A 12,435-nucleotide genomic window follows, 5' to 3' on the forward strand; every position below is an offset into this window, starting at 1 on the left:
CTTAACGTGCAATACGTAGTCAGGGTTTAATAGCGATGTTTCTGGATCCAAACGCTCCTTTGGTTCGCAAAATCAAAGAAACTCTGAAGCACGACTGAGAATCAAAGACGGTCCAAATTCTTTCAGTTCCAATAAAATAAACAGAGTAGCTTTTCTCCTGGGTTTGGCAAGAAATTTTTACTGCCAAGGCTTTCATGAAAAAGTAGTTTTATAAGGTTTAGAGGAATGATGAGTTAGCAGGAAGTTAGCATATGTCATGTTCTGAGCAGAGTAGTTCTAAAAGACTAAAACATATAGCACTGCAATAATTTTTAAGTTAAACAAAAACACAAAAATACATTTTAATGGAATCTGGAGGGTTAATGAAATTAGACAAGCTGACATATAATGATGTGCTCCTTGGTGGGGAACTAGGCTAACATAAACACACGACCACAGGGAAGATGTAGGATGAGGGTTAAACTGTTCTCAATAATCTTCATGTTAAGGATCATATGACAGGAAGAAAATACCAAAAACAGGCTAAACTTCAGCCAAAAGAGCCAAAAGTGATCCATCCACAGCACAAGGGTAGTTATTAATATGCTCCTGTGTGGTTTGGATTACTCACTGTGAAAAAGTCCTGATCCAAAGCTTGATATCCACACTAAAATTTTAGTCAGCCTGTGAGTGAGTCTTTGCAGATAAGTGCAAATATTTGGTGTCTGCTACACTCTGAATCCACAGGCTGTGGTGTACAATGTGTATAAATTGCAAATGTTAAAAATATAAACAAAACAGCCTCAACCAATAGAAACAGGGTTGATACAGCTTTCCTGAACAAGTAGATGTAGATGTTTTTACTGCTTCACACTGCTGTCTCTCATATACCAATGTGTAAATATACATGTAAAATAGGCTATTTTTAAGGTGATTGTTCAAAAGTTCAAGTTTGTTTCTTGTGAAGTCTTTAACTTGCATAATTTTATAGCATCAGAAATGACAGCACCTTATATTAGCTAACTCTAGGTATTGCACATTATATTGTGAACCTACTGAATCACATTTGCCCAAATGAGCTTCTGTTTCTCAAGATGCGATATCACTCGAAGAAAGGAAAACCTTTGTATCAACACTGGTAGACTTGACAGAGCTTTAATGTGCGTCAACAAATAAGGTGGCAATTTGAACAAGCTTTCAAATGCTAGTTAGCTTCTGCCACTGAAAAAGAAGACTTATAGTTGATGAATCAATATATTCTCAGATTTGAAATTTTCACCTTATGTGTTTGTAGTGTTGTATTTCCTCTGTGCATCAAGATATTCATTCTGTAGTTTTTTTATACATGTAGAGGAACCGCTGCCCACTGTCACACCTAACTTAAGCTCAATTAGAGCTTCTATTAGGAAATAACATGAGTTCAGGTTTAGCATGTGCTGTTCCATCATATTCATTCATTATCTATTTTTCAAATGACAAGCCTTAGAGAATATGAAAAACATGCTTTGTTTATGTGCTTTTTTCTACCTTCAGTTGATGTATCACAAAATTCTGGCGCCTGAACTACCAAGTGTAGAAACAACTGCAGCAACTGTAAAATAAAACTTAGAAAATGTGCACAGCAGCAGCTACAAATGCACAATTCATATTTTGTTACACACACAAAAAAAAAGGAAGGGAAGGATTTTAGTCCTACCTAAATGCCACGCAGACACATATGTTGTGCTCTTCTTAGCTTCTGTACACCTTGCATCTGTCGTCGCAACGGATGCCGCTATCTACAGCTGCCACACGCCGGGCTTACCTAACACCAGGAGACTGGTTTTGGAAAATGCGTGATTGGCTGACCTCTCCGGAGAATGTCAGTTGAGGAGACAGCATGTTAGAGTATAATCACACAAGTCTGACCTGACATATCATGACACTCCCTGCCACGGCTGTGCCACTCAGCGCGGCTGGGCACAAGTTGCTAAGCAACAGGCAACAGGAATGTCGAAATCTCCAACATGAGTAAAAGCTCAACAGAAATGACAGTGACAAACACGGACAACCGGGGCGGTGGGTGGGTGACAAGGTGTTCCTCTGTGCAAAAAAACCCCACTTCCTCTTGTCCACCCCATCACACATGCTCTGCTCCACCGTCCTCGTCAACCTTCTCATCCCCCTCATTCATTTCTGTCTCCGGGAAGAGTTCCCCAGTCACAACATGTGTAACAAGAATTAAAATCAGGTTTACGTCTGTTATTGCACTGACAGATCACAGACAGGATCACTGTTTTAACATGTCCTGCTACACACTGCCTTGCGTTTTCCAGTGTTTTACATGTTTCTAGTGTTGCCTGATGTGACAGTGCAGCACAACTTTAGAGACTTAAGCCTGGTGTTAACTTAATTAAACTGTCGGGGAACACCTTGTTAGTCTCATGTTTGTACACTGAGATGGTAATTTTTTCATTCGGAGGCACAATCCGTGATCTTACTGTAAATAGACGTGTCACCCCGAACAAAATCTGCTCTCGCTTGAGTGTTAGGCCCGTCTGCCACCCCTGCTCACCTTGCAGCGGCAGTGCAGTCTCTGGGTGTTGCTAAGGGTTACCTGCTAATTGTCTACGCCTGACGAGGTGAGGATTAAGGCTTGCCTGAGGGTGGCTTGAAGTGAGAGACACCACTTCTTGCCTCCATGCCCTTTGGGTGCTTTTAGCTGATATTATACGTACTTGAAAATGAATCCAGTGTTAATCATTTTAAAGAGAGCACAAACTCTGAGCCAGGTCATAACCGGTCATTTAAACTCAATTATTTTCAAATATTATCAAATATATCATCAAATAGTCATTTGTACCTTTTTTAAATATATTTTTTGTTAACAATTCTGATTTGGCATACAGATTTGACGCAATTTATCAAATAGCTAGACCAGTTTTTTTGTTGTTGTTTTAAAGATTTCAACACAAGAGACACGAGTCTCTTTTCTGTAGAAAGCCATGACTCACCTTTAATAGAAAGTTTGAGTTTCTCCGCATGTGCAGATCTACCTGTGCTAACACAGACTGCATTTACGGCATCATGGCTTGGTTCTCTCATGTAGCCTATAGATAAATAAAACACGACCCGAGGGACTGAACAGTAAACATGATCCCTACACTGCATTTGGGGACAGGCCTCTATTTGTTTGCGTTGTTGTGAGACATCCTATAGACTCAGCTCTAAATCAACTACTTGCAAATACAGTAGTAATAATTGTCTGAGGGAATATGAATAGTTTTATGAGCCACCGGATGTGTTTATTTGATGTAATCTGCACTTGTTGATCAGGATGGGTGCAGAGTAATCTCCCAGTTTTCATGGATGAATAAACTGAACCTTGATGGGACCTTAAAACTCCACTAGAACATGAAACGCGTAACTGATTTTATGTTTAATTTAGAAGATTTAGAAGATCGTGGCTTTCGTCTGAGTCATCGTCAGACTCGGCTAAATTTCAAGATATTACATGTGGAATATTGAGTTTCATATAAACAGTAACACAATAGAAAGGGTCGCTGGCGTTTGTTTAGTTCTGAGGTAGTTCTTGTTGACTTCGTCTGCCAGCCTGGCCTGACCTCAAACAGCCACTCACTTTGAGCTGGCTGGAGATAGAGATGGAAAATGGGGTCAGGTCTAATCAACGTTGCTGTCATGATTATGTCCAGTTCACTCCAACCTGTAACCAGGCAACAGCCAGCGCTGCCACAAAGCTGATGTGACAGTGGCAGGTAGACAGAAAGTCGAGGGGTGGACAGGAAGCTCGGTCGGGTGGGTGTTTAGCCCAACGCTGCCTATTTCTGTCCAGCTCATCACTCTGTATAGGTATTAGCATTTGAACACAGAACACACGTCAAAGTGGGTATATGCTCCTTGCTATATGTATACTACTGTGATGAGTCTGGAAACAGTCAATGATCTGATTGAGTTAAATATTATTCTTTTAGCTCTGAGCTGAGCACAGGACTTCTGCTTCTTTATTTGTTTTTCTTCATGTGAAGCCAGTTAGGGAAATCCTCTGAAAATGATGTCTTTTTTAAATTCAAACGGGGTACTTCGAGCATTTTTATAATAGCTGCATCAATGCACACAGTGTGCTACGTTGTGAAGAGCATTTTAAATACAATCACAGGTTATGCTGTTTCACCGAGCAAATAATTATAAGGCTTATGAAGATGAAATTACCACAGATTATTTTCAATATAAAAACAAAAGGCATATGCAGTGAAGTGACACAGGCCGCTGCCTCTGTTATATCACACAAATTAAAATATGAAAATGGTTACAGTGCGCGCGTGTGTGTGTGTGTAGGCTGAAAACAGAAGACAATTTGCCATAGTCTTAAGATAGTATGCCAGCAAAGGTGTTGCTTTTTTCCCCTTTTTACTTTCACTCTGTTGCTACTGCTGATTTTTGCATAGGTTAGGAGTCACCTGAGCAAACTCTTTGCCCCTCAATGCTTAGTGGGACTCACCTGGTAAACACTCAAATTCAATACAAAGATGGAACACCCTGCAAATTTCAAAGTATAACAACTTTATCTAAGAATTTAGAAGACGCTAAAAATAGTCACATTTTTTCATTAACAGGTAAAAGCTGTTTATACAGCAGGAATACTTCCCGCTCAGGTTATACTGTAAGCTGGCCTGAGCTGAGTTCATTTAATGATGATCCAAATTATTTATGAGCAACACTGTGCAGTGTTAAAGGACAATAATACAATTTTTGCATTCACCACTTACATATCTGGCTCTAAGTAAAGGCAGCTGTTTTCCTATTCTTCTTAAAAAGACCAGCAGGCATTAATGATAGCGCAACAAAGCATGCAAATAATGACTTGTGGACAGGAGTTCTATATAAAGAGGGCACTTACCATGGTCTTCTGCGGACATCGTACAGGTCAATCTTGTTGGGTGCCCTCCATGGAGTTGCTAGAGAGCACAAGAAAACAAATTATAGCCCATCCAGTGCACTGTAGGATGTTTCAGATCAGATTAGATCAAGGTAATCATAATTTCAGTCTCTCTATCAAGTTACCAGTAGAGCCATCTGATAAGAGATTGGCAATGTTCTCCAGCTGAGGAGCCCTAGGGTCAATTTAGACTCTATCTTGCAGTAAGTTATGACTGAGGCATCACTGTTGACTCAGTACTCTGCAGCCTACCTGGGTAGTATCGTGTCATGCCCGTGGCACTCCCAAACACCTGCCAGCGGAGAGAGCTGTCCTCCCTACGGTTTTCAATGAAGACCCTCTCCAGTGCCTGGGTCCAATTTAATTCATTAAGGATGACGGGGGCTGGGGGAAAACACAGAGAGCGAAGCACATGAGAAAAGACTCACTATGGCTAATTGGAACAGCTTTAGCCTTACAGTGATTTGTTCTTTTTTTTTAGTGATTTTTGCATTTTTTGGTGCACAATAGATGCAACTCAGGCACCAAAGGCTTTGTTATTCATCAAATTGCAGAAATCCAAAGATGTAAGTAGACCCCATTATTTAAGGGGGTCACACAACTCTCAATGCCTCTCGGCATGCTGATTTTCTTAAAAAAAAAAAAGTAGTCACTTGTCAATACTATATATTATTACATGATTACATGATTTGCAGGTATTCAGGGGTCAAGATCCATATTGATCTCATGCATGTATGTAAAGTTTTGTTATGGTCTGTTGCAAGGTTGCAGTGCTAAAAAAAACCCCCACTGAAACACAGATTTCTACAAAGAAATCAAAGACATCATTGCGCTTGTTCTCTTTTCAGCAGGTGTCTCCTGGATAAAGTTTTGCTCAGATGACACACGTACCAAGACAGACCCACAAGGTGAAAACAACACCAGCTTAATGGCTGTTGCCAGCAAAGATAGTGGACCTGAGTGTAACATAACAGCAGCTTTTCTCTGTTACGAACCCAAAGGTCAACTCTCTTGCCGAACAACCTTGTCCACACCAGCAAAGAAAGCTTAAAACATAAGAATGCATGTATGCAGGCGGCTTGGCCGGAGGTAGCCGTCTGAGTATGGAATTAGTCTAATCTGGGAAATCTTCTTTGGAGGGCAGGGGAAGAATCTGATATGACCTTGGAGGAGGTCGTACAGTCATACTGTCACTAGCAGGTTTTGGAGAAAGAAACAACTGCTGAATGTTTGATAATAGGGGCCCATAAACTGTTTCTGCAGACATCCATTAGGGTGTTAGAGGATTTACGGGTGCTTGATTATATGGAGAGGAGAAACAGGTAAAAGGAAAAAGACTATTCAATTCAACTTTATAAATATAGTGTTAAATCACAAGGTGCTTTATATAGTAAAGTAAATGCTTGTGCATGCACGACCAGATGCATTATTGTGTTCTGAGCTGAAGCATAAGGTCATAGATCTCACATGTCAGACATAAATGGATTTATAACTGTGGAAAGAAGCATTCATCATCTAGTCAACAATAGGTGGAGGAACGCGACGCAGGTGTAAAACGCGCATCTTTTCTGCTTCCGTCTGTCTTCTGTTGTTTTTACGCTGTCCTTGTTTTGCTTGCACTCGTGATCTAAATCATGCTTTCCATTCTTGCATATCCCTGCGTGACGCAATGTGCATCCACACACACATAAACCAAAAAAATGCTTTCAGTCTGTGTTTAATAGCTAAGCTGAAGTCAGAAGATGGGGAGTGCAATCAGAGGTTTAATAGCCACCTGATTAAAGAGGAAACAAGACGAGGCGCTGAGCTGAGGAGAACTTCACTCGCTTCTCTGATTTAATTACTCAGCCAACCAAAGCTAGATAAGCCCCTGAACCGACAAGTCCAGCTTTTCTCAACCCCACGTTTGAATTTCACACAAATAAACGATCATTATCCACTTTTCCATGCTTTTCAATTACTGCTCAGTCTTTGACAACCTGTCAGTTTAAGAGGTAAGAAATATGACACTAGCCTTCCATCATTCACTTCTCACCTCCTTTACTGTGAGCTGTCACACATTATAGAAAAATATAACACTGTTTATTGTTTCAGTTGAAAGCTGCCAAAGTCTTTTTAAAATTGTGGCTCAAAACAACCTGTATCCTGCATCCTAAAACAAATGCGCACACACACACACTCCATACAGCACCATAAAGCAGCACTAAGCAACGTTTGGAGGATATGAAAGCCAAATTGCCGCCATCACCAAAGGGAGCTCCTCGACATGCTTTTTTTCTCGAAATTCATAGACACAAACACAAAAGAAGAATGGAAGAGGATAGAGGCAGCCCTGCAAATGGGCACAAACATAAAAACACATTTGGGGGAGGGGGGAGGGGGGTGATTGATGGAAAGAAACACGAAAATTAACACGAGTGACTGGCTGCTTTCACAGCAAGAAAGAAAGCAATTTCTCGCCCATGGGGGCAGAGGGAAAAAAATACACAAAACAAACTTGATGTTCAACTGTTAAATTGAAAACCTAAGACGCTATTTAGGTCAAAGAACTGATTATTCGGTTTATTTTTAGATCGTGTAACAGCAAAGAACAAATGACGGATCACCTTTGCCGTACACGTTGTTAAACACAGTTTCAGAGGTTCAGTTATAAGGTATGAGTTCAGCAATATTTTGATGCATACATTATATGTGCATGTCTTTACATTTTGCTTCCAGGAGCCAGACTTTTTTGTAATTTTTAAAATGTTCAAAATGGTCTTGAGTAACAGTAACAGGCTTTTCTTTAGACTTCTTTAGACTCGCTGCTTTTCCATACATTTTCAGTCCGGTCCTTGTTCATGACCATTTTCAGATGGATGTTGTTTTTTTGTGTTGTTTTGTTGTTGTTTTTGTTAAGCCACTGACCTACGAACCATTCAGGCATTAAAAGGCGTAACTCAAGAGATGAACCAGTGTTAACCAAATAACAGATGATTAAGAAAAGAAAGAAATAGGAATCATTGAAATTGATGGCATTGGAGTTTGATCCGCCATGCAGTACCATCTGGATAGCATCTGGATAGGCAAAAGTAAAAGCATATCTGGATAGAGAAGTACACAATGGAACACTATCAGCCATGGATTGGCCTCCTCAGAGCCTTATTGAAGCAGTGTGGGATCTTGGAAAGAACAGAACTAAAGACAGCCACCATCCAAACAAGAGCTTTGAATGTCCTCCAAGAAGCCTGGAGAACTATTTCTGAAGACTACTTAAAGAAATTACCAGAAAGCTTCTCTAAGAGAGTTCAGGCTATGCTGAAGAACAAAGGTGGTCATACCAAGTACTGACTTCCAAGCTCTGTTTTTGCCGTATATGCTGTATTTCCATTTATGATTAGCTATGTTTCAATCAATCAGTGCACTTCTTTCCCATTTTCCTTGCAAAATATAAAGAATTGAGCGTTGGTTCAAGACTTGTGCACATTATTGTATTAGAGGACTCTATTTTCTCATGCCTTGTCAGTTTTGTGTGTGTGTGTTTGTGTGTGTGTGCGTGTGTGGCTATTTTGATGATTCATTTGTGAACGATGCCACTAACACGCCTGCTACAAAATAAATTGCATTCTACCAGAATTAGAAAGCAAAAGAGCTTTCTGTTCTGTCTCTCATAACTCAGTGTTTACATTTGCCAAGAATCCAGATGGCATGAAGAGCCAGAGAGATTAAAGTGGAGAGCGAAATTTGTGAGACTCGCAGTATGTCTGACATTATAACCATGTATTTTCAAACTTGCTGCCATCACTTCCAAGACTCCGAAGCATTTCAGTGACACCAGTGGCTATATTCGACTGATACTTGCGTGGAGATTATCAGGGAACCAAACCACGCTTTTCAATTTCACCTGTGCCGTGCAATACTCTGTGGTCAAAGAGCCATCTGATTAATGTGTAAAAAAGTATTATCCTTTAAGCATGAGCTATCACAGCAGGTTACTGCAGCGGCAGCCCGTGTGCTGTGAAGTCCTGGTGCTCTTATCTGAAGAAGCACCGGTTCTGTAATGATAGCTGTCCCAGACAGGCCAAGGGCAACGAGACATCCTGTGACCTCTGTTAAAACTAGCACCGTTTCAGCTGCCTCGATGAAGATCAAGGTAGCAACTGAACTCTGGTTTACTCTGGTTTTTAAATCACAAGGAATTCTGACCTTTTTTTTTAAAATCTGTGTTGTTTTTACTGTTTTGTCTCATATTTCTTTTCTTAAACTCTGTCATTCTGACCTATGTTTGATCTTATTTGGTTATTTTAGATGTACAGGACTTTGCTTAACACACCCACAAACACATGACGTACTACTTAGTACTTTGCAACCATGTACGCATGCTAACTCAGCAGCTATGTATGAGTTTTTGTTTACACCCTACTGTTGGTCAGTCTTGTTCCTCTAAAAATGACAGAGCAGTTCATTCACACTGCCAGCTGAAACTAAACCATTCATATTTGAGCCATCGCTACTGTCAGGCCAATTCAGCAAACACACACACACATATTTACCCACATCTGCAGGTGATCTCTGCAGAAAAACAGGCACATCACAGATAAGAGAAGCCAGCAAACTAATTCTCTTTGATTTATTCAGTTAGGATATGCTGTGACTTCTCTGGACAGTTGATAAAAAGACAAATTTCCCCTGGGGGGGAAATATGCTCACACAGGCAGACAGGGCCTAAGAGGACTGTGTTGGCCTCATCTTTCACATGAAATGCGCCTCTCTCTGATATCTTTAAAAGGTAATTCATCAGCGCACCGCTCCCCTGACATTTAGAGCACCCTTGGCTTTGCCCCCTTTATGGAGCAAGACTGCACACCAAGTAGGGAAACAATTATGAGTGGGATTTATGGAGCATCTCTGTGTGGGATCATTCCTCATCTCCTCCCACCTCGATCCTGTGACCCCACCCCTTAACTCCAAGTACACACATTACTCACCGTGATGTACCTGTGATAAACAAACAAACAAAAAAACACCCATCTAAAACAATATGTCCCTTATGTTCTGTGTTAATCCAACATTACAGAAACAAGTCGTTGCGCCACTGCTGTGCATAGAGAGCAGAAAAACGACCTGCAATATATCATCAAACAACACAAGTGGCGCCTTATAAGAAATCTATAATTGTAATGGAGCTAAATCTATTACCCGAGACCCTCTGAAGACCCATAACCATTAACGCCGTCATGACCATAAGCATTATATATTTCTGTGTTTTAAACAGAGCGACTAAATGTTAGTGAATGGTTCCTGGGTTTTGGAGGCAGGTTTTGAGCTTCTGGAATTTTGCTCTTTGTTTCATTCATGTTTGAGTTTTTGTTCAGTCACTTCCCTAATCTAGTTGGGTTTTAATTTCTTGTGATTTTGTTTATTATTTTGCCTTTTCCAGCTATAGCAAAACTTGTATTCTGAGTCTTTTAGTTCTTGTTTAAATTTTAACACGCATGTTAGGCCTCTGGAGAACTTCAGGACATGTTGTGGAGGTAATTTAGCCATTTAAATCAGCTGTGATGGATGAAGGACTCATCTAAAACCTCGACGCCTGGATTTGCCCACCCTTGTCCTATATCACGCTCAGTGTGGGTCTCATGCTGCTGAGTTACTCTCAGTTACTTCCTGCTTTAGTTTGTTACTCACCTTCTAACTGTATCTTGCAATCAGTTTTACTGCCCTGTGTCTCATCTTCTAGTTCAGCTGTGTCTTGTTACCCTGACGTTTCCCCTTTATATTATAGTTTCAGGGTGAATATGTTTTCTGCCTGCTCGTCTGCCTCTGTTCTCTAAATGTTAACCATTTATTTCTCATGTTCCTGCTTTTGTTTTTGCCTTTTATTGTAGTTTTTAGTTATCCTTCTTTGTAGACTGTTTTCATTACGCAAAACACTGAGATATGCATGTAAATATTAGTGGGTTAAGATATAAGAAAAATATAAATACGTTTGTTTTTTTAACGCACTATGTATTCAGGTATTTCACTAAATTGTAAAAGCTAAAGCTGTAAGAATGGGTTCCAACCATGAAAATTGTTGGAATAGTATGTTTGTTTTTCCTCTAGACTTTCAGATATCCGCCTGTGAGCTTTTTTGCTTTCATACCAAAACAATTCAGATAAATAAAATGTTATTTGTCGCGCTCGCATTTTTGAAGAGTTTCAATTACAAAATTCAATAGCAATGTGTATGCTGAGAAACAATATTGCTGGATAATTTCAAGACTTCACAGTGAGCACGTAATAAAAAAATTATACTAAATGTACATTAAGTGAGAAACAAAAAGCTTCCTGCACAGTTCAAGGTAATCTCAGATGCATCCACCGCCTGCCTTCTCCTGCTTTTTGTCTTGTCAACCCAAATTGCTACTCCATATGCCCCCTTTTTTCTTACTTCCTCTCTCCTGCTTTCTTCCTGTCCCTTCTTTTTATCATGTAGAGTGTCGTCTTGTTAACGATCTGTTACGATTTGGTTTATATCCACCAAGGTCTTCAGGATCAACTTAATGGCTTATTGGTTGAAAATTGACAAAGCCTTGAAAAGCCTTATAACTTAGAAGCTATGATTCTTTCAAATGTGGTGTGCATAGTCAATATAGAGAAAGTAATAATAATAATAATAATGGATTGCATTTATATAACGCTTTTTGAGACCCTCAAAGTGCTTTACAATTCCACTATTCATTCACTTTCACATTCACACACTGGTGGAGGCAAGCTACAGTTGTAGCCACAGCAGCCCTGGGGCAGACTAAGAGAAGCGAGGCTGCTATATCGCGCTGTCGGCCCCTCTAGCCGACACCAGTAGGCGGTACGTGAAGTGTCTTGCCCAAGGACACAACGACCAAGCCAGACAGAGCTGGGGATCGAACCGGCAACCTTCCGGTTACAAGATGAGCTTCCCAATCCCCTGAACCACGAAATTTAAAATATCATATCACATTTAACCTTCGACCTCTCCTTCAAGTTTTAATCATAATCCTATGTAGAACTATTAAAACTATAATTCTTACTGCCATTGATTGTTATGGCAACTTAAAAGTAAATACTGCCCAGAGAGTGAGGTGCCTTGGTGGAGGTTTGTGCTCTCAGACTGCTTCTTGTTGTTTCTGCAGCTTCCTCCATACTAATCTCCAGATACAGTGATGCAACACTCCATTCACAGTTCTGTGCAGATTAAAAGCCATTGAGTTGGAGGTGCAAACAGAGCGTTACCACTGAGCTTGCAAGATCATCAGCTAAAATATTTTTTCCAATCCCCATGCATAACCTTAGTAAAACGATAAATTGAAGGTACTTGCAACAACAAAAGTGAAGATGGGAGCTCCAAATACTATTTTCTTTTCAAAGGCAGAGCCAACAGACCCTAAGAAAAGAACACAGTGGGTGAAGGCTTGCTTTACAAAAGACACAATCATGCAGAAACCCAAAAAGCTACATAAAACCAGCGTAAATACGATATTTTCACCAATTTTTTTTAAAAAAAATCTTGTTTGGTGAAG

At 40.1% G+C, this 12,435-nt stretch overlaps 1 protein-coding gene across 4 annotated transcripts in view; it reads right to left on the bottom strand.

Annotated features, from left to right (window-relative positions):
- The window catches only part of cacna2d2a (calcium channel, voltage-dependent, alpha 2/delta subunit 2a), a 171,163-nt gene that overhangs the window by 42,139 nt on the left and 116,589 nt on the right, over positions 1-12,435 (bottom strand). For all 4 annotated transcript variants that reach the window (XR_002062227.2, XM_019359243.2, XM_005453490.4 and 1 more), the window contains 2 exons: positions 5,168-5,299; positions 4,877-4,934 (listed from right to left, as the gene is read on the bottom strand). Coding sequence is in view for 3 of the 4 variants with exons in the window: in XM_019359243.2 (XP_019214788.1) it covers positions 4,877-4,934; positions 5,168-5,299 (190 nt within the window). In the remaining variant the exon portion in view is untranslated. The remainder of the gene's footprint in view (positions 1-4,876; positions 4,935-5,167; positions 5,300-12,435) is intronic.

This window comes from Oreochromis niloticus, linkage group LG5 (assembly GCF_001858045.2).
Source record: "Oreochromis niloticus isolate F11D_XX linkage group LG5, O_niloticus_UMD_NMBU, whole genome shotgun sequence".
Classification (NCBI taxonomy): domain Eukaryota; kingdom Metazoa; phylum Chordata; class Actinopteri; order Cichliformes; family Cichlidae; genus Oreochromis; species Oreochromis niloticus.